Below are 23789 nucleotides of genomic sequence, written 5' to 3'. Positions count from 1 at the left end.
ATGACTGTGTATTATCAAAAAAATACAAAAATAAATACTTTAAAGTTAAATAAAAATATACTATACTGTTGATTTTTCATAAATCAATAAATTTAATTATATTAGTATATATTATATCAGTATATTACATTAAGAATATAATATATTGTGATGTTTAGTGTTCTTATTAATATTTATTATATTTCAGAGGTTTGGTTCCTTTACATAATGCTTGTTCTTATGGTCATTTTGAAGTGACTGAAATGCTGATTAAGGTAAGTAAGAATTTTAAAATAGTAAATAATGTAAACTATTTGGCTAAGACTTTAATTTTTTAATTTTTAAACCTAGAGGAAAATAATCTTTTAGCAATTACAAAATGATCAAAAAATTTGTTAACTAATGATCTTTTATTTCCTATAAACATAAATTTTTTCAAAATTATGTTTTATGCAATAGCTGTCAAATTGTTAAAATTTAACAATGTTATAAAATTAATAGAGTAGTTAAAGATGATGGTGACATTGGATTAGTGAATGTGAAAAATAAAAGAAGTTTGTAATTTAGAGTCGCAAGCTTGAAATTTCAAGATGTGTTTTTGATCTGAAATATTGTTAATAAATGTAGCTGTAATTCAAATAATTTAAATTGAATTTTATATTTAGATTATAAAATTATAGACTATGATTAATAATTAAATGACAAATTTATATAACAGATAAAAGATTTAAAATTATGGAAAATGCATATAAATTGTTAAATATATGAGTATGATGTAAATGTATGTAGAATCATGTATGTAATATTTATTTTTGTGTGTTTTCACAATACTTTTATTCTTCACATGATTCAATAATCTTAAATATGAAATATAAAAATATTTTGAAAACATAAGTAATTCTCATTATGAACTCATTTGAATATTTAGATTGGAAAGTATAGAATACGAACAGGAAATTATTCTATTGAATGATAATGTTGTAACTTATACATTATGCACTGGTGGGAAAAGTACAACAATTTTATTATCACCCTTGGTATAAGGTTATTTTGGACTATTCTATTCAGACTGGTTACTTCAAACTAATTCTGTTCACTGTGAAAAAATCTTTTATACAGTTACGACTACATTTAGAAATTTTATTAATAGGTAATAATTTAATTAAATTGAAAAATGAATGTTTATATTATAACAAATAAATTTCCCTAAAACATGTTTTGTGCAATTGTTTAAAGTTGACTAAATTATCTGATAAAAAGTGATAAAAAGTTTATAGAAAAACTTCCACAGTGATGAAATTGGATAATATATACATATACATAAAGAACCTTTTTGGATTAATAATCTCAAGATTAATTAGATTTATAAGATTGCTAATAAATTATAATTAAACTGCTTAATTTAAATAGATATAATTACATAACAGGGTAATATGAACCTTAACATGAATAAACTGATTTGATTGTTTGGTTATTTAAAAATACATTTAAGGATGTATTTTTGAAAGGTCAGCAGGGCTCCCTTGGGTCAGGCCTGACACCACCTGTGACTTCTGTTTCTTAGGAGTCTTTTCATAAATGTGTGAGTGGTTGCATATGAGGGACTGACGGGTAAAGGATGGAAGGCTGGTTAACAATTAAACAACAAACATTTATTTCACTAAGTCTTATCCTAAATACAAATAAAACAGGTGGAGTTAGTTTAAAGCTACTTTATGTGCCTATCCTTGAGAGAGAGCCATTAAGTGATTTACCATTAAGCACATGGTAATAAATCACTATGATTTCTGGTGATCTCTGGCTGGATGTGTCACTGAGAGGAGAATCTCTATTTTGTCATTGGGATCGAGTTCCTTGTTCTGGGTGGAGCTATCCATAGAATTGGTACAACTGTAGATGGTCTGCTTTTTCCTTGGTACTTGAATAGTCTTGTTGTAGGGGTTGATTGCAAATAGTTCTTAAAATTCAATGGTCCTCTAGTACAGATTGTCAAAGATCTGGTAAGTAAGGTGGGCAACCAAGAAGAACCAGTGGCAGAGTTCTGGTGAATGGTCAAAATGAGAAGACAAACAGATGAACTTTCTCTTCATGTCTCCCTGTATGACCTTCTCTCACCTCTCTTTTTATTTGGGGTCTTGTGCCGTCCATTCTTATACCCAAATTTGGTGAACTTATGAAGGGAGCAGGGTGCTAGTCCAATCTCCGATTTTTGGCAAAATTTTCTTTAATAAGTGGTTTTTTTGCCAGATGCGTCATTTACAAAGGAAACATTATCAAAGAGAAAATCTTATGACCTTTCTCTGTTATATTTATCATCTCAGGCTTAAATAATTTTTTCTCTTTGAACAAATATTAAATAATTAAAATTGCCTAAATTACCAAAATGCTAGCCTTGGTTCTCACTAAAGTATTTGAAAAAAGAAGAAAAATTGATAATTTACATCTTTTGTTTATTAATCCTGGCTATATTGTTTAATAATAATTGATTTTATTTTTGATTTAAATTTAGAAACTATTTTCTATAACTATCAGTAATGGAGAAAACGTTGATTTAAATGTTTTCAAAAGCTTTTTTATTTAGTAAACTGTATTGAATTTTTAAATTATTCTTAAAAGTCCTAAAAATGAAAAAAAATAGATTGTACTAAAAAGTCAAAACTAATAAAATATGTACTTTTTACTTTTATTCATACTTAAGATATGATTTTTAAAAAAGCAATCTGTAAACCATCAGGCTGCTGCAGTGTATATTGTAAAAACAAAAATTTACATATATATATGTTACCGGCCAAATCCAATTTCAGGCCAAACTGATTTATGTACTATAAATAGGTGCCAGTGTAAAAAAAAATGATTTTGTGTAATTCAAAATGCCACCACAGTACACCCTGTAAAAATAAATAAAAGATAAAATATTTTATATGTTACGCTAAGAAGCACAAATAAGTTCATTTTTAATTTTAGTTTGACTCTAAAAGTTATTTTTATTATTTCATTTAAATTTTTGAAAATATTTTCGAAAGTGAATTACCTTTAAAAGTGCCTGACTTAATAAAAAAAATACAAACTGATAAGTACTGATTAGTTTATTTTTATTTTATAGTTTTGTACATGTGTTGTGTCACTTCTAATCAATACCGTTTTTGGTTAATGTTACCCTAGGTATCGAAGATGGCGGCTCGTCTCTGATTCCAGCAATCAGAAGACAGGGAACAGTGGGGATGCATGTTCTAACCTAACCTAACCTATACTAATAATTATGGTAATTTATTAGAATAGGTTAGGTTAGGTTAGAACATGCGTCCCCACTGTTCCCTGTCTTCTGATTGCTGGAATTGGAGACGAGCCGTCATCTTCGATACCTAGGGTAACATTAACCTTGTTTTTTTTATAATTAAGTAGACTATGTTTGAATAAATATTGTTCATCTAATTGATTGCCTTTTAATTTTATTTTAACCGTTAATATACTTGAATAATAATTCTAAATCAGTTTGGCCTGAAATCGGGTTTGGCCGGTAACATATATATGTATAAAATTATAATTATAATAAAGAAGAATTTATAAATATTTAACCCACATATGTATTTTTATTTTGAAATAAAAAAATAATAATTTCCTTAAAAGTTTATAATTCACAAATAAATGTTATCAATGTATTGTTCCAAAATAATAATTGTTACTTTCTAAAATCAGATATAGTAATGTGTTCAAGTCTGCATAAATAACTATGGTACAGTTACATTTCATAGAAGTAAGAAACCAAAAATAATTTGTAGTTTCAAAATGAGATGAGTTAAAAAAGCAATAGAATTATGCTGAAAAATTGATCCAATAAGCACAAATTTGAATATTGTTTGATTATGAATAATGCTAGAATATTGTGATTTCATTGTATATTTCTTTCTCCTTGTTTCTTTTTGAAGATGAATATTTATAATTGAATTTATTAATCACTTTAATATTAAATATTTTGAAATATAAAAGTTATTTACACAGATTTTTCTTAATTATATATTTATATAATTGATATACTCTTTGTTTTTAGCATGGAGCAAATGTGAATGCAATGGATCTTTGGCAATTTACACCATTACATGAAGCAGCTTCAAAATCTAGAGTAGAAGTATGTTCATTATTGCTTAGTCATGGTGCTGATCCTACTCTATTGAATTGTCATTCCAAAAGTGCAATTGATGTTGCACCTACAAGAGAATTGCAGGATAGATTATCATGTAAGCTTTATATATTAAAATGAATAATTTGGATATTTTTAAAGGTCATTATTTAATGATAAAAAAATCTTTCTTACAATAAAAACAATTATTACAGATGAATTTAAAGGTCATTGCCTATTAGAAGCATCACGTCAAGCTGATCCAGCCAGAGTAAAAAAATACCTCACTGTAGAAACAGTTAATTTCAAACATCCTTTCACTGGTGATACTGCTTTAGTAAGTTATTTATTCTTAACAAACAGAAATATTTTTGATATTGAAAACTTATAAAAAATATAATAATAAATCTGAAAATCTGCACTTTTAGAAGTACAGAAAAAATACATTTCTGTCTTAAATTCATTAACTTAAGTTTTTACTTTTTCTGAATATTTTTGAATAATTCTTGTAGATTTTATTTTATTGTATTATGTTGTTATGAGTTTGTTTCTGTGTTTAGCAGATTTATAGCAGAGAATATGTATTTTTTTAATACTAATATAATAATTTTCATAATTTTAATTTCTTATTTTTAAAATAAAGTATGTTTGACTGAAATATCATATTGTAATTAATAATTCTTGTTAATGTTTCATTTTTCTATAAAATTGATATTTCTATAGTTATAAGATAATATATTATTATTTTGTTTTAATAGTTTTAGTAAAATATTTTTATTTATTTAATATTTATATAGCATTGTGGAATAAGTTCACCTTATCCAAAAAGAAAACAAGTAACTGAAGCATTAATTAGGAAAGGAGCTAATCTGAACGAAAAGAATAAAGAGTATGTATTTATTATGCTTATTTCATTTAATTAAAATATAGTGAACAATTATTCATTGATAGATGATAATCATACTATGTGATCATATATTCTTTCCACACCACAAAAACTCATTTTGAAACTCTCATTTCATACTAAAAACTTAAATTTTTAAATAAAAGTCACAACATTGCCAGGAACTCGGGTAGAGGGTTGATTTGCTCTTGTTATAAGGTAGTGTGTTTTTTGGAGGATTATAGTGTGTAATGATGGAATCAGAGAGGAATGGGGAGTCTGAGCTTTATGATAGTCCATGTTTCCCATAGGGTACCTAAAATTGAATAGATAAGTTTAAGAAAGCCAACCAGGTAGTAATGTTCAAAATAACCACTCAGTCGGTTTGACGAAAAACACAAATTTTATATTTACAGTAAATGTACAAAATAATCCAAATTAGAGTTACAATTAATTATGCACAAACACTAGTCTGAACAACAACCGACTATTCCCGTACAAATTCGTCGAAAGAACTCCTTACGAACAAACAGACTTGTAATTAACAAAACCTCCGAGTCAAGAACAAGTTCATACACAAACACGTAACTTCCAACGAGAGAGTTAGTTAGCACCTCGATAACGACGATCTCCCTTGATCCGATCACCTCCGATACGATCACACCCGATCCGAACTCCCGATACGAGCTCGATCCGAGCTTAAATAGTCGACGGCGTTCGAACCCTGCTCCAATCAAATTTGAATGTTCCCGCAACGGCCGCCAACGGTCACTTCCCGCCGGCCAATCGTCCGATGGTTGACGATTCGAAACTTAACGGTTCTTCCCACGGAGGTTCCTAACGGTTGTTTCCAACGGCCGATCCTAACGACTTTTCCGTTATGACAGTTCGTTATAACAAACAGGTGGGAATCGCGCGTCTTGGCGATTCCATACCTTACACCTCCGCGGCCAAGGATCAAACTGAGCTTAGCCCAAGCCTGTTTGATCCAACAACACTCAGCAATTTTACACATGTCCGTTGGTGCGGACTGACCCTTACCTCCGGTACAACCGGGCAAACTCGCTATAACCCGCGCACAGAGATGCCTCGCGATAGTGTAGGACCCCTTGGATCCCCGAGACCTATCCGTGCGGGTCCCCCTACGAGGAGGTCGTCCCCGTCGCCTTCGGCGCGTCATCCGGTTTTGTTGGTCACCAGATGTTGCTCGGCCCTTCTCACTGAATTTGGGTTTCTTACCGCGAGCTCGGTTGTGACCGTTGTCCATCGTTTTCCGGACCGGCGATATGCCTCCCTCCGGACTTAGCACGTGTGTGGGTGGTTCCGATTGGCCACTGGCCGCGCCCGCCGTGGCTCGAGACCTCCGGGTCTCTTCACCTCTGTGTTTTCTTTGAACCCGAGTGACTGTCGCCACGATCACGTTCGCCTGTTGCCCAATCAATCCGGCCAAGTCGTTCACGGAATAACACTCCTTCGTAGCATCCAGAGGTTCATCCCGTGTCGTATTCGGTAACCCTAGCAGCGGTTCGCTAGTTTCCCCGATCGCTCGTCTTTGGTCATCGGCGTGTTGCGCCAACTGCGTTGCGGGTTCCCGGCCGATATCTCCCAAGTCGATTATTTCCCCGACGCCACAATTTTGCCCCTGAGGCGTCCCAGCTACCCCATTCTTTACTGCTCTGACTCCCGGCCTCCCTTCATCAGCGTCCTCGTCCTCCAGTTTCCTGTTCGCGGTGGGTCGTTCGCTTCGGCTATCCGATTCGCTACCGGAATATCTCCTCGCAATAGGAATCGCGTCCCCTGCTTTATTTTGCTCAGACTGCGCCCTCCGCTCACACTGGGCCGTGCGCTGCCGCTCTTGTGTCTGGTCAAGCGGTCCTATGACCATCCCCCGGTTTTTGTCGTCGGGCGGCTCTCGTTTAACCCCCTCGCTCGCTTCCACGAACATCCCCGCTACCGCACTTAATATACTCTGCTCCTCAGCTAATTCCCTTTTTCTTGCCTCGGAATTCGCTTTCTCTCTCGCTTCTACCAGCGCTCGGAAGTCCCTTTCCGTTAAGAGGGCGTCTGTCGCTTTCCCTAACCTATTGGTGATCGCACACGTCACCCGTGCCGCTCCTGGCGTTTCTTCGCGTCCTTCCTCCCACAATCCAAGCGGTACTGACGCTAGGCCTGCCTCTACCTGGTGACCGAAGGCTCCAACGAGTTGGCTTCCCTCCTTCGTTCCCGTCACCGCTTTAGGGACCCATGACTCCCTTGGCCCCGACGCTTTCGTTCCCGAACCGTCCTTAACTGGGGGACCATTTCTGCCGCTTACTGTCTCAGCTTCCTTCAGCGACCTCCCGACTTCGGGTTGGATATTATGCACTGCCTCCTCTCGTCCCGCCGCGACTCCACTAGGCTCCCTAATGTCCCGGTCTACCTGTGAGCTGTGCCTACTTTCTACTCTTAGCATGGGGACTTTGGCCACCCTGACCCCAGCGGTTCCCGTCCTCGATCCGGCTACGTACGTGGGCCTCCCTTCTCCCCGCATTGCCTTGACCCGATCCTTTGCTTCCCCGCTCCTTGGTGGGCAAGAGAGTTTGGATGCTCTCACCTCCACCACCACGCGGTCCGTTGCCTTGGGTCGCATGCGTTCGGCCTCGTCGTCTACCCGTCTATCAGGACACCCTCTTTTCTGCCGGTCAGTTTCCCTTGGCCTATCCCATTCCACCCGCGGCCTGTTTCCCAACAAGCTTGTTCTATCCCCGAAGTCGTGATTCCCCTCGACTTTAAGTCCTTCGGATCGTGTTTGCTGTTCCTGCCGCTTCGTATCGTCTAATTTCCCGGTGATCCCCAGCCGTAACTTAAGTCGTTCTAACTCTATCTCTGCTCTCCTCGCCGCTTCTGCCTTTGCTTTTGCTTTGCTCGCCGCCTCGATTTCCGCTCTTCTCGCCGCTTCTGCCTCTGCTTTTGCTTTGCTTGCCGCCTCGATTTTCGCGAGCTCGGCCCGTAACCTACGTGCTTCGAGTTCACGACTCGACCTGCTTGTCCTACGCGCCATTCCCTGCTCGTCATCCTCCCCATCTCTAGCCTCTAGCTGCCGCGATTTCGCGCGTCTAGGCATCTCTGTGTGCTAGCGAGAAACAAAAAATTTACCTGGGTCTAATTGCTGGTGATGTTCTGTACGTATGTCTGCTTCTCTGTCGTAGCTCAGTTCTTCCGATTCTTTGAAGTGTAATCCAGGACAATTCGACGTAATCCAACGTATCCAAGTATCCTGTCGAGACTGCGCCAGTAATGTTCAAAATAACCACTCAGTCGGTTTGACGAAAAACAAAAATTTTATATTTACAGTAAATGTACAAAATAATCCAAATTAGAGTTACAATTAATTATGCACAAACACTAGTCTGAACAACAACCGACTATTCCCGTACAAATTCGTCGAAAGAACTCCTTACGAACAAACAGACTTGTAATTAACAAAACCTCCGAGTCAAGAACAAGTTCATACACAAACACGTAACTTCCAACGAGAGAGTTAGTTAGCACCTCGATAACGACGATCTCCCTTGATCCGATCACACCCGATCCGAACTCCCGATACGAGCTCGATCCGAGCTTAAATAGTCGACGGCGTTCGAACCCTGCTCCAATCAAATTTGAATGTTCCCGCAACGGCCGCCAACGGTCACTTCCCGCCGGCCAATCGTCCGATGGTTGACGATTCGAAACTTAACGGTTCTTCCCACGGAGGTTCCTAACGGTCGTTTCCAACGGCCGATCCTAACGACTTTTCCGTTATGACAGTTCGTTATAACAAACAGGTGGGAATCGCGCGTCTTGGCGATTCCATACCTTACACAGGTGAAGGAGGAGATTGATCTTGAACAGAGCAGACAAAGGACAATGTGATGATGATGATGATGATGATGATGATGATGATGATGATGATGATGAGAGACAAATGCTGCAGTAAAAACATCTTTCTCATTTTTCTTTTTTTTAATATGAAAATACTAAATATTCTGTGGTTATCTGGAAGGAATAAACTGTACAATGGCATAATCTGTTTTAAAAAAAATCGGTTTAGTAGATTTCAAGATTACCTCCAGCAAACACACAAACAAAATATTCTCTCTTTATATATTAATATAAATTAAAGTAAATTATTTTAAACAGTGTTATTAGTTGATATATTCAAAATTAATTTTTTGAGCTATAAAAATTACATTTTGGTATTACAGTAGAGCATCGATTATCCTATTTAATTGGGAACTGGGGTTGGTCGGATAACTGAAAAGTCGGTAACCGAAAAGTGTGAAAAAATACATTATTAGTATAGTGTATTAGGCCTGGTTTAAATACTATCCTCCCTTTCATGGTCGAGCCAGTGCTGCCAGCTAAAACATGCAAAAATTTAACAAAAATAATATTAAAGTAGCCAAGACATAACCAAATATTGTAGTGCCACATCACTAGCGGACATTTGAATTTGCCGACTAGAACGCGGTCGGTTAACCGATAAATCGGTTAATCGGGGGTCGGATAATCAATGCTCTACTGTATTTTATATAATATTATTATTAATAAGAAAACATAAATATTTTAAAAAGTAATCTGTATAGTAATAAATTGATTAATGTATTTTTGTTTTAGATTTTTGACTCCACTTCACATAGCTGCAGATAAATCACATTTTGATGTCATGGATTTATTATTAAAGCATGGTGCCAAGGTAAAAAGATTTTTATTTTATTTTCTAAAAGTGTATAATTGTTTCAGGTTTAATGTACCATTTTTCAAGCATGAATGAATATAGAACTAATCAAGATGGGAAATAGTTTACAGAGTTATTAAATTTACTTTATTAATAGTAGTTATCAACAGTTAAAATAGCATGAAATATTCTTGATTATAATTAATTGACATGAAAGTTGAGTTACTAAGATATAAGATGCAATTCATAAATTTAGAAACGGTTAATTAATAAATCACTACTGGAACTAAATAAACTATAAAAACGATATAAATAACACTTTTTTTTAACAATCCAGCAAAAAGTTTAATCCGATAAAAATGTTTTCGACCAATTTTTAGTGGTCTTTATCAGTTATTCTAACATTAAAAAGAACAAAGCATTTGAATTTATGAAATACAAAAATAAACTCAAACCGTGGTTGTGCAGATTAATGGAAATGTGCTTATGGGTTATTCAAAATTACAAAAAACATAAAAATAAATAAAAGAAAATACAACTAAATATAAATAAATACAGTGCCGTCCAAGGAGATACATATGTTAACTTGTATTATTATAAAAGGACTTCCAAGCAGTGGATAATCCATCAGCCCCTGTGATTAATGCATTCCGTGGTTATATGTGCTTTGTGTATCTTCATTTTTATCAGATTAAACTTTTTGCTGGATTATTAAAAAAGATAGTTATTTATATCGTTTTTATAGTAAGGTTAAATTTTTAAATATAAAAAATACAAAAGAATTCAAATGATTTAAATTAATAAACTTATAATACACTTTAATTTATACATTAATCAGCTTCCACAGATACATATTGTATCAGTCTTAACCTTTTAGCAGTGGGAGAGTCAGGTATGGTTCTATCCCTTAGTAGTGGAGAATATACCTGAAAAATTTTTAAAGTATTTTTTCACACAATTTTTCTCATTTCTGTTTCAGAAAAAGTATTTGTAAACTGTTATGTCTAGTAAAGAAAAGTCTTTTTTTATTCTTACACAATTCATTTTTTATGTGAATTTTTTTTTTTGTGGTAGTTTTTGGCTAGATTTTGGTGATATATACGTCCCTCACCAATGCCACATGATCACCCTCGACGTATATATACGTCCCTCACTACTGAGGGGTTAAGAAGTTTAAAAAGTATTTAAATTTGATAAAAATTAGCTGATTTATAAGTATATAGACTACACATTTTATATAGAAAAAAAATTAAATTTTTGACACGGTAGCAGGGATGCAAGGGCCTTATGTTCATACAATGATTAACTAAAATGGTTGCTATGGAAACATAAAAAATTAGAAAAAGTTTGTCTTCTATGCTGTTTGTTGTTGTTGAGTATTCATTTTGAAAAGAAATTGGTCAAAATTTTTGTCATTTGAATAGTTTTACTGTAGTAATAACAAGTCACCTGTAAAATGTGATGAAAAGTAAATAATATTTGCTTTCATTCAAAGTAAAAATTTTTAAACTACTTTTTAAATACAAAATCAGTTTGAAACTTCTTATTTTGAGGTTGAAATTAGTTTTAAGCAATTATGCTAGAGATCTAGCTCAAAGTTTTAAAATTTATATGAAATACTTACTTACCTAAAAATATAAAAGTTTATAAAGGAATGATTGCATGAAAACCACATCTTGTTCTGTAAATCTAAAGTAAAAAATATGTAAAAAGAAAAATAAATGCATAAATACAATATGTTATGCACTGTTAATATACTCTTCTCGGTGGGAATGAAAATAATAATATATTATTTATTATATAATAATATTATTATTATTAATGAAAATAATAATATATTAACAAATATTATTATTATTATTATTATTTTCATTAAATTAATTTATTAAATTAATTCTAATTAAATTAATTGTTTACACAAATCTATCATTCTGTATAATTTGTGTAAACAATTAATTTAATTAGATTGTTAACTTCACATCTCATCTTACATATTTATATAATATTTGAATAAAAAAAATCATTACTTGTGCTCGGTTTTTAATTTGAAATAAAACTCTTCATCTTGCTATACATCTCCATAGTTTAGTGATAGATTGTTTCTATGCAAAGCATTCTTATTTCAGAAAAATAGTTTATAGAAAACACTTTGCTCAACAGTTTTATTTTTAAAACTAATTATGCCTCTCACTCATACAATTTCAAAGTGTTGTAAATTTGCAAAATTAAAAAGATATAATTTCAATTTTTTTTCTTAAATATCATATCTTGTAGAAGTTAAAATCAATAAAAAGTTATAATGAAATGCATAAAATATTTGACATTTATTTTTGTGTAAAGTGATAAAAGTATTTTCAAAGTACTTTGAAACTAAATTATTTCATTACTGTTTATTTTAATAACTAGTATCTGTCTAATATTTTCAGGTAAATGGTCTTGATGGATTAGGACAGACTTCATTGCATAGATGTGCAAGAGAAGGCAATATACAAGCATGTAGGATCATGCTCTCTTATGGAGTGGACCCCACTATTGTTAGTTTACAAGGATATACTGCAGCCCAGGTTGCTAATGAAAGTGTTCAGAAAATTCTTAATGGTAATTATTATTATATATTATTAGTTTACATTAAACATTTATATAATAATTGTATTTTAACTTTAATTTTTGCAGAATTTCAGTAAATTAAGCATTATATTTGTGTATTTAAGAATATTTCAAATGTATTATTTTCATTTAACTTGAAATCAAAATTTATCATTTATTCATTTAAAAGTCAATCATTTATTCTGAGTGATTGACTTAATTCATTTTTTAAATAAAAATTTACAATCATAAGTTATTTTATTTTCTGTATAAAGCTTAAAAATACATATTTATAAGATGTTTCTATGTCACTTTAGCCTGTGTGCAGGGCCAGATTTAGACATTTTGAGGCCTTACCAACCCTTTACAATTTTAGAAGTCAATCATAAAAAGAAGAGAATTAACATAAACATAAATTTTAATGATAAATGTTTTATTGTTAAAAAGTATTTTCAACATTTAAAATAAGATACAATTTAAAAAGGAAAACATTAAAATTTTGTTTTTGTAATTTTTTTTGACTGCAAAAAATAAGCTACTTAAAGCTAAGAAAAGCTACCTATAAAAATCAGATGAATTTTATATTAGAAGGAAAAAATCACTGAAAATGTAATATAAACAATATTGGTTATTAATATAATTAAATACTACACAAAATAAAAAGTAAAGTATATTTTATTGGTTTGTAAAAACAATTTTATTACAAAATTTGACTTTAATTTTCTTCTTTGTAGAAATTTTTGAGGCTCCATAAACTCAAGATCCTAAGCTACAGCTTACATAGCTTACTTGTAAATCTGGTCCTGTCATATGATTCAACTGAGAAAATTGTTTCTGTATTTTTCACTTTCAATAATTGTTTTTTAGTATTGTAAGTTTTTCAAAATAGTTAATGATGTGGTTAATGATAGTATTCTTTGGCATTTGGATAATGATACTTTGGCATTATAAGCTTTTATTTTTGGGCATTTGTTGTTGTTTTAGCTGATTGATATTTTATCTAAGTACTTGCATAATAATTTTTCGTATATGAATACTTTTTCTCAATGTTGTTAGAATAGATTTTAAATAGGTATTTTAATTTTTTATATTCGTATATGATTTACTTTATAATTTTTAATATTACTTTATTTTTATCTTTATTGCTATTGTTATATTATTAAAAGTTATTAATTCAGATTATGTAAAATAAATAGTATTTATAATTGATTATTTAACAATATAGGATGAATAATAGTTAATAATAAATTAACAAATTACTTAAATATAATTTATATTTAAATGATTTCATTTGAACGTTGTATTTTATATATAGATCCACCTTCAGCTGGAGTTGATATTGAATATCAATTATTAGAATCTTCTAAAGCTGGAGATGTGGAGGTTGTAAAGGTCTGTATAAACATATTACAGTTTAGGATTGAAATGTCATATAACAAAATTATTAAAAATTAAATGTAATTTAAAAGAGAGAGGACATCTTTATTAAAATGTTGTAAAGTTGAAAGTAGTATCATAGTTGATTTCATAGTGGGATTAAGCAGTTTATAAATTAACTATATTTAATTTAGGATTTTCTTGATATATTCTATTTTTTTATCAAATTAAATCATTTTAATTAAATTATATTAAATGAAAATATTAGTGGGAAATAATAGAAAAATTTGAATATATTGGAATTAAATTATATTTGAATTTAGAATCTCTAAGATATTGTTTTATAGGTTTTTAGAATTTCTGAAATGGATAATTTAAAAAATTTATTCAAAAATAATTTTATTTTAATGACTATTTGTTTCTAATAAGAATAAAAATTTTTTCACATAGAAATCAGATACTTTAAGTACAGTGGAACCTTGCTTAATGAGCATAATTCTTTCCAGAGTCTTACTCGTAATGCAAAACACTCATTAAGTGAAACAATTTTTCCCATATAAATTAATGTAAAATATGATAATGTGATGCTGGAAAAAAATACATAAATATTTTATGTATTATGTTTATTCAAAGAAAATTATACAATATACATTGTTAAGGAGCGTGAATCACCATCTTTTCTTCTAGCATGGAATGAATCAACCTAAATGCGAATTTGATTTGCAGAAAAAAAAAATCAGATAATTTGTTCGATAAACACACCAAACGATATGCCAAAATCTTGGGCTATATAAAGGCTATAATTAGAAATTAATTAATTTGACTAGAGGTAGGCAGTTATGCTGCCATCTTGAATTAAATTTAATGAACAATTCTGAATTAAATTCCAAAAATGTCTAAATTAAAAATTAATTATTTATAATAATTTAATTTAATATTTATTAAATTTAATAATTATAAATAATTAATTTTTAATTTGGACTTTTCCTTTCCTCGTCATTCGTTATGCGAAATGTTGCTCGTTAAGTGTGTCAAATTTTTACAATTTGTTTTGCTTGTTCTGTGAGGTGCTAGTTAAGCCAGATTCCACTGTACAGGGTAATTTAATTAAACAGGATGTGTTTAGAGCTTTGTATAGAAAGAACTATTGGATCAAATTCAACCACATTTGGGGCTCATTAATTTCCTGACTGTGGGGTTTCAATTTTGTAAGTTTAGTTCCAAAATTTTCCAATAGGGAAAATTTGGCACTGCTATACAGGTTGTCAAAGAAATCCAGGCAAACCGGATATTGAGATACAAAGTGCAATCATTTTATTGCAATCTAGTGTGGTGATTACAGATTCCATGAGTTGTGACTCTCTATAGGTTATGTCACATATAGTAATTTTACACATGTTAAATTTCACACATGGAAATGTTCAAGCAACCAATAAATCAGACTAACAGTTTCATTATATGTGCCCTTTTCATCTCTCTATTCTGAAGCATTTGATGAACAATACACTTGACAGTGGAACAAAGCTGACTTAAGTGCAATTGTCTTAGATATAACAAAATTCTGCCTTTTAAGACAAGTTAAAAACATTGCCTTAATAAAAAAGGCTCTTCAAGTATTTCCATAACTAAAAATCACCAATCTTGTGACTATGATGTTTAAGTTGTTGGAATTGGCTTATCATTCTTTCATTTGTGAAATGTTGATGCAGTAACCTTTGAATGTTGATACCAAAATGAGGGGTGATTCAGCATGCGTAAAGATGATGGTATCTAAACAACTTCATTATTGAAGCATGTTTCCATACTTAGTGGCATTGACAGAACATGTCATTGGCCATATGTCATATTTTCTTCAAAAAATATTGTTCAGTAATGACAGATGCTGTGAACTTGTGTCATACTGTAATAGGTGGGATTTTCTCCAAAACAAATATGGTAGTTGTAAGTGTTTACCATATTATATAAATAGAAATGGGTTTCATGACTCCATAGATTCTAAAATAGATATTTCAATGTTTATACTTGTATATGATTTACTTTATATCATTTTCTAAAGCATGCATTTGATATATTATTATACATAAAATGCATGCTTATATATTATATATAATTTAATCATAAGTCAAACGAACATCAAACAAAAAAACTGGATAAATGCACTTCATCTAACATAACCTTAATTGTTCCAGTTAATCACGTTCATACTTGTTCAAACATTTTCAACCCAACTCTGAGTCATCTTCAGGAAATCGTTGTAATAAAATAAATCAACGTGCGGAATTGGAACATTCAAATCGAATCCAGTCCGATTCAAATTACTATCAAACGGTTAAGCTTGCTAATGGAACGATTAATTTAACGATTATGCAGCAAATTTACACCAAGATCTTCTCACGTGCCATATCGTCATCATAGCATGAGAGAATCATTCCATTAGCAAGCTTAACCATTTGATAATAATTTGAATCGGATTGGATTCGATTTGAACGTTCCAATTCTGCACGTTGGTTTATTTTATTACAACGATTTCCTGAAGATGACCCAGAGTTGGGTCGAAAATGTTTGAACAAGTATGAACGTGATTAACTGGAACAATTAAGGTTATGTTAGATGAAGTTAATCATAAGTCAAACTAAAATAAATAAAATAAAATAATAACTCAAACTAGCAGTTCTACTGTACATGCCCTTCATTTCCCTATTCTAAAACATGCATTTGATATATTATTATACAAACAAAACTACAAAAACCAGATACATTATATTACTAAAGCCAACCACTGCCGTATGCCTTCAGGCTATATAACGGTTATAATATTAATAAATTGCCAACAATTTGACACTAGGGGGAGGTGTTAGGTGCCATCTCGTAATAAATTAAATAATTATAATTTTTAATTAAATAATTTAGATTAAACTGGAAGAAAGTTTAGTGTCAAATTGTTTGTTAATTTATTAATATTATAGCTGTTATATAGTCCAATAGCATATGGCAGTGGTTGGCTTTAGTGGTATATTATTATGACATAGCAAATAATTTTCACTAATTATACTCACCAAGTAGCAATTTATGATTTTGAGATATTTTGTAAGGTTAAAACTGCAATATTTGCTATAGAATTTTCTGCACTGTAGGATCACAATCACAACATATCTAATTGTTGTGATATTACACATACACTTCATCTCTTTTGAGAAGTCTCCATTTGCTGCTTTATTAAGCAGTTGCAACTTCCTCTGTTTTCACCAGTTCCACCAGTCTCTCTCTCTCTCTCTCCTCATTTTACACTGAAAGTTTGTTTCTTTGTAATGCAAAATCATTTTCCAGAGATTAGTAAAAGTCAGAGGATCTTTTTGCAAGGACTTTAAATATTGGAATTTCTTGAGTGCAGCACTAGAATTGCTATGTCTTTGATAACAAAGTTTAAATAGGTAATGTGCAATTAGGAAATGTATCATGACTTGTCACTAATCCACATTGAACTTGCTTTGCAACCTTAGATAAACTTTAAAGTTTTTCCACAACTTACATAATATTCAGTGACATTAACACCGAATTTCTTCCATCAGGAAATTTTGAAACTAAACTTTTTATTTTCAAAACTGAAATCCCACAGTGAGGAAAGTATGCACATCAAATTTCGTTGAATTTGGTCTATAGTTCTTTCTATACAGAGCTCTGAGTACTATCTGTTTAGTTAAAACAGTGGTTCCCAACCTTTTCTAGGATGCGGAACACTTTTGTGAGCAATTTTCTTTAGCGGAACACTTACTTAAGTTAATATGAAATACATAAGCTTGTCATCAGTTATTTTATTAGAATTGAGCAGTTATAATTCAAAATCTCTACTCATATTATTAATGCCAATTCTAAGACAGGAAAAAATATACCTAAATAACTTTAATGGGAAACTTGTGCCTGATGTTTTTTACATATTTCATTCAGTTTTTATCATTGCCTTTATCTTATTCGAAACAGTAGTACACTCCACAAGTACGAGTTGTACATATATATTTAAGTTTATGAAAATTTTATGATTTTAATTTTTTGATATTCGGCGGCTCGAATACGATTGTACACTTTCCGATTTGCAACTAAATCTGCGGAACACTTGGGAGGTGCTTACGGAACACCGGTTGGGAACCACTGAGTTATAACCATCCTATATATTATTTTATTATTGAAGCATTTATTAACTAAAATTGCTTGGATCATAAATCACTATATTTTGTAATATATTAAATAAATTTGTTTTATATAATAATTGTATTTAAGATCTAGTTAATAATTTATTCACCATAATTATTTTTTTTTTTTTTTTTTTTATGGGGAAGTGAAGTGTTTCTCTCTCCAATTTTGAAATTATAACATTTATGAAATTATAGTACTTAATTTTATTGATTATCTTATTTTGTAAAAGTGTAGTATTTATCTTCACGTTAAATAATAAGTAATTGAAAAATATTTTAGAGGATTTTACATGATCATCCTCATGTTGTGAACTGTCGTGATGTGGATGGAAGACAATCTACTGCATTACATTTTGCTGCTGGTTATAATAGGGTTGCTGTTGTTGAACATCTTTTACAACATGGTGCTGATGTTCATGCTAAAGATAAAGGGTAAGTAAAATTTGAAAACATTTTAAAATTTTAATATTGATATTATAATTTCATAATATTTTTAAACAAAAAATTCATATTTATGTATTATTTCATACAACTTCAAGATGTTTGAATATACAAGTGATTTTATTATTTCTTTTAGTACGTGAATATTTATTATATCTCTCATGAGTACTTAAAAAAAATCTATTAAAATTACTAAGAAACACATTAAACAAGTTTTTTTTACAGAAGTTTAACTATTTATTGTATAAAATATTTTTTAAAGCCAATTGCTTATTTTTTTATATTTTTTTTATATTTTAGAAAATATGAGTATAGAATAAGGCATAATAAACTTTTATTAATTTATATAGCTTTAATGATAAGGAAAAAATGGAATAAACAGGCTGGCTAGTTATATTATATAGGATATTAATCAGAAAGAAAAAATAATTAAGATTTAATAAAATAATATTGGTTAGAATTTGTAAAAAAAAAAAGAAGTATGAAAGAGGAAAAGGGAACATAAAGATTATAAAGAAACTATTATATCCATATTTCAAAAATTAGATCTTATTGAAATAATAGATTATTTTTCTCCTCTTCTTAGGAACTTTGCATTATTTAACATTTCTACAGCTTGTCTATCAGAAATAACAGATTAAAACTTTGAAGGAAGTGATTTTTTTTTTAAATGTAACAATTGATGTCAGGTTGATAATTCACAATCAGAATATGATATAAAATACTGTATATCATTATTTATATGAAATATATATTTTGGGATATATACAAGTATTTAATCATATCACAAATCTTTAACAATGTATATGCTTAAATAGAAAACAATATTTATTGTACAGTGAATTGAAATTCTAGAGAGAACTTTGAAAACATATTTTTTGTTTTTTATATTTTACAGACACATTTAAACACATTTATCACAGGATATGAATACTAAATATTTTATAAAATTATATTTTATTAAAAATATGTTTTCTTTAAAAAATATTGATATGAAAGCAAAAACATTTATTTTAGTATATTGTTTATTCTAGCTAATAACATAATTGTATAAATTTGTTAATTTAAATAAATAAAACAATCTGTAGAATATATCAATTTGTTTTAGTATAATTTAAAAATTACAATATGTTAACAGAATTAATTGATTTAGTATACAAATAATTCATGCATTGAATGTCATTTGGTTAAAAAAAAATAGAGAGAGAGAGAGAGATAAAACAGGTAATGTCAGTTATGTTTTCTTTGTGCATTATTTTTTTCATTGGTGCAATTCTCATAGATTCTTTTAATGTTATATATTCAAGTAATGAATTTTTTCAATATTATGTAATGTAAAATTGTAATATAAACTATTATCAATTAGAAATAAAACTTTTATGTAATATGTAATATAATATGAATAGATTTTTATATTATGATAAAAGTTTTAATTTATTATATTATTTTTAATTAATTATGCATATTTGAAAATTATTTCATTACAGTGGTTTAGTTCCTTTACATAATGCATGTTCTTATGGACATTATGAAGTTGCAGAATTACTAGTAAAGGTAAAATACAAATAGTTATAAAAAAATTAAACTTTTTAAAAATAATTTTAAAGGTTTCATTGTAATTAAAAAGTACTTTACACAGGTTTCCCTCACTAAAGTAGTGTGTTCCTATAAAATTTTTTGTAAGTTGAAATGGCATAAAGCAAAGAAGCAATAGCATTAATTTACATGGAAAGAATTTCTGAGTAACTTACTAAATCATACCAAATAATAATAATAATATATATTAAAAATAGGAATTATATGATAAATACACAGTCTATATAAAGTAGAAATGTAAGTACATTTCTACTTTATATAAATGTAAGTACAGTGTAGTTGGTGAAACTACACCCAAAAGTACTCTCTCTACTAAGATACAAAATAAGCTATGAAACTATCCTGGTCTCAAAAAACCAATCAAACCATCCATGACTACATTTAAATTTGTCATTGGCAATACTTTTATCACTATTGTCCATTTTTATGTTTTAGCTTATTGAAAAGATTGGCTGTTTTAAATAGTACAAATGATGGATGTGGCAAGTTCAATGCACACACAATGTCTTCATTTTATTCACCACAATTGAAACACAATTACATCCAGTTTAAATGTAACACTCCTAAGAACTCTCCTAGGTTTTTTGCACCTTAAGACATATTTAATGTATGCACAAAATAAATTGTAGATTAAGCACGGATACTCACAGATGGTTCATGGTTATGACTGTATGTTGCTTAATGTAGTACTCAGGGATAAGCTTAGAGATAACTTTCACTACTTGGAGTGTACAATACCTCCAAAATGGCTCACTGAAAAACAAATGCTAAATGCTAGTTTTGCTTATTGTTTTTTTTTTCTTTTTTTTTTATAAAAGCAAAAATCTTTCTTGAATTTTTTTCAGTTAGTGAAAACATACTAAGTGGGTCTTTTGTAAAAATGAAGCTGTGTAAAGCAAACTTTCATAAAGTGGGGAATACTTGTACATGTTCTTTATTGAATTCACTTAATATATGAACAATTTAATAACATGTTATATATCAGTTATAAAAAATTATTTATTTTGGTTTTAGCATGGTGCAAATGTCAATGTTGCTGATTTATGGAAATTCACACCATTACATGAAGCATCTGCTAAAGGAAAATATGAAATTGTCAAACTGCTTTTGAAAGTTAGTACTTATCAATAATTATAAATTTAAATACTTCATAATTACAATTAATATAAATAATTTTGTAAAATATAGTTCTTATATATATACATTTAACAAATTTATTGTTATAGCATGGAGCTGATCCTAACAAAAAAAATAGAGATGGTCATATGCCTTTAGATCTCGTTAAAGAAGGGGATCAAGATGTTGCTGATTTATTAAGAGGTAAAATATAGTGAAAAATTATATATTTATAATAGATTAAATGTATTTGTAATAACTATGTGTTTTAGTTGTATTATTAATTTCTTGATGCAAAAGTCATTATTTTAGACTAGCTTGTAAATTATGAACCAACTGTTAAGTTAATTTGTAATCTGATTTCAATTAATTTCTTGAAAAATATTGCATTAAACATAATGATTATTTTTTTTATTTAAAGTAACTTTACTTAATTTGTTTTTATAACATTTTAAATTTATTGTTATTACTGATACTGTAACAAAGTAATTAGTTAAACATTTCTACTAACTCAAACCAGTTATTTATGTTAGGGCTTATCACACCAGTGAATATGAACACAAAATTTCTTAAATTTTTTATATATTTAAGTTTACAAAACAAAGAGATTTTATAATAATTAAAACTAATATGTATAAAATATATAAATACACCCAATTTTACAAGATGTTTTAAAATGATAAAATTAATTTCTGTGTATTTTTCTACAATACAATTACATAAGATTGGAAAATTAATTTGACTCCATCGTTTTAAGTAATCTATTTTTTAAAAATTAATTTTGTTTCTTATCAGTGTTAATAAAATGCAACAATTTATATTTGTTTAGGAGATGCTGCATTATTAGATGCTGCTAAAAAGGGAAATTTAGCAAGAGTTATGAAATTAGTAGGACCAGAAAATATCAACTGTAGAGATTCTCAGGGAAGAAACTCAACTCCTCTGCATTTAGCAGGTAACATCATTTAATTAAGAGTTGTTTATGTATAGATTCACTAGGAGGCTTAATCCTCCTGCTTACTTGTCCCATGTACAAGTAAGCAAACAAAACTTTTGAACAAGCTCACAAATCATAAATTAATTAAAATAATAGAAACCTATTTGTGATGCCATTGTTTCTATTCTTTATATATGTAAAAAGAATAGAAACAGTGGCATCACAAGCTATATGTGGAAGATATGTTTATGTAATAACATTATTCTTTTTTATTTGAAAATAGATTAAAATATTTATTTATATTGGTTATAACTAAATTTTAGTAAACATTAGCATTTTGTGCCTTATTTATAATGTGTATTTATTTGCTACTGTTTCCATAAAAATATTAGAGGTGGATATTATTTAGAGTTTAGAATAGTCCCTTAACATTCATTTTTTCAATCTAGAACTCTTCCAGTGTTTTCAATGAAATTTTACGTTCTTTTATTTTGTTGTAACAAATACTTGTATATAACAAGAAATACAGTCTAGGACTATAACTATTATTATTCAAGTTTTCTTTTTACACTCTATTTGTTCTACGGGCACTAAAACAGTTTTTTATTCATTGTGGACCTAGCTAAACCCAAGGTGACTGTGACCATGTAGTGAAGAACAGGGCTAGACACATCTGGAATGAATTGCCTATGAAAAATTTCTGGGTGATCCAAGAGAGAGACTGTAGTAATTTGTTTATTACTGTCACTGAAAAATCAGTAAAAATTATAAGCTTCCAAAAACAGTATTATCTGGTAATTTATTCAGGAATTTATAATTACTGTTATTATAATATAATTATTGCAATAGAAATTATAAAAAAGACATCACAAGGAATTAAATGAGAAAGTTTGACAATTAAATAAAATAAATCTTTACAGAAATTTCCATTTGAGCTTTAAAATTATTAAAGATTGCATTCAAATATATTTTATACATGCATCAATATTAACTATTTATTCTTTTTAATGTGTATTGCAAATATTCTCAAAATGTTTTTGTTGCTTAAAATAATAGAAAAACTATTTTATCTATTGTCAAAAATGATAAATTTAATAATGGGGGTGTGTCTCGACCAGCGAAGGTGTTGGCGCATTTATCGCAAGAGATTTTTGATACTACTTTCTCTGATAGTGGTTTGTTCGTAGGTGAATATGCAATCTCAATCGAAATGGATCTACAAAAAAAGACTATCCCTGATAGTGATATTATATTTATTGTTCATTTCGGGAATAGAATCTAATCCAGGTTCGTTGTCTATATCACCCCAATATGGTGGCCATACAGATATGCAAAAGAATGGGCGGGGGAGACCTCGCAATGTTCATCCTAAAGTACCAAAAAAATGAATATAGCTGAAAATGTGCTCAGTCAGGAAATTCATCTAGAAGAACAAGATTATGATAGAGATGAACGAATCGACGCGAGATCTCCTAAAATACAAGGTTACTTTCACACCGTCCGAGGAATAGACACTTCAACAGCAGAAGAACCAAGATACTCGTTGAAATCCATTTATGAGTTAATTCAAGAAAAATTCACTCAACTAAATACCGAATTACAAAATATTAAAACAGAAGTCAATATACTGAAAGAAGAAAATAGAGCTTATCAACTGGAATCCAAAAAAATGGCACAGAAATGGGAAGAAATTGACTTACTAACTAAGGATAATTCTCACACTAAAGGTATGCTAGAGTTTGAAATAGATCAATTATTAAATGAGAAAATGAACAAAAACTTAGTTATTATAAATTTTCCTTTTAAAACTACTGATTACCTAAATGAAATAGAACAATTCATTAGAATAGAACTAGGAATAACAAATA

General features: G+C 29.9%; 1 protein-coding gene across 1 annotated transcript in view; it reads left to right on the top strand.

Moving 5' to 3' along the window:
• Tnks (tankyrase) overlaps positions 1 to 23789 on the top strand; it is a 107368-nt gene that overhangs the window by 18474 nt on the left and 65105 nt on the right. Inside the window, exons 5-16 of the mRNA XM_067287967.1 lie at positions 188 to 254; positions 4028 to 4214; positions 4312 to 4433; positions 4894 to 4985; positions 9618 to 9696; positions 12105 to 12276; positions 13580 to 13656; positions 18112 to 18263; positions 19760 to 19826; positions 20883 to 20981; positions 21095 to 21188; positions 21814 to 21939. Of these exons, the coding sequence (XP_067144068.1) occupies positions 188 to 254; positions 4028 to 4214; positions 4312 to 4433; positions 4894 to 4985; positions 9618 to 9696; positions 12105 to 12276; positions 13580 to 13656; positions 18112 to 18263; positions 19760 to 19826; positions 20883 to 20981; positions 21095 to 21188; positions 21814 to 21939 (1334 nt within the window). The remainder of the gene's footprint in view (positions 1 to 187; positions 255 to 4027; positions 4215 to 4311; positions 4434 to 4893; positions 4986 to 9617; positions 9697 to 12104; positions 12277 to 13579; positions 13657 to 18111; positions 18264 to 19759; positions 19827 to 20882; positions 20982 to 21094; positions 21189 to 21813; positions 21940 to 23789) is intronic.

The sequence above is a fragment of the Centruroides vittatus genome, unplaced genomic scaffold (assembly GCF_030686945.1).
Source record: "Centruroides vittatus isolate TY-2023 unplaced genomic scaffold, ASM3068694v2 scaffold_752, whole genome shotgun sequence".
Lineage (NCBI taxonomy): Eukaryota > Metazoa > Arthropoda > Arachnida > Scorpiones > Buthidae > Centruroides > Centruroides vittatus.
This window is presented reverse-complemented; position numbering and strand designations above follow the sequence as displayed.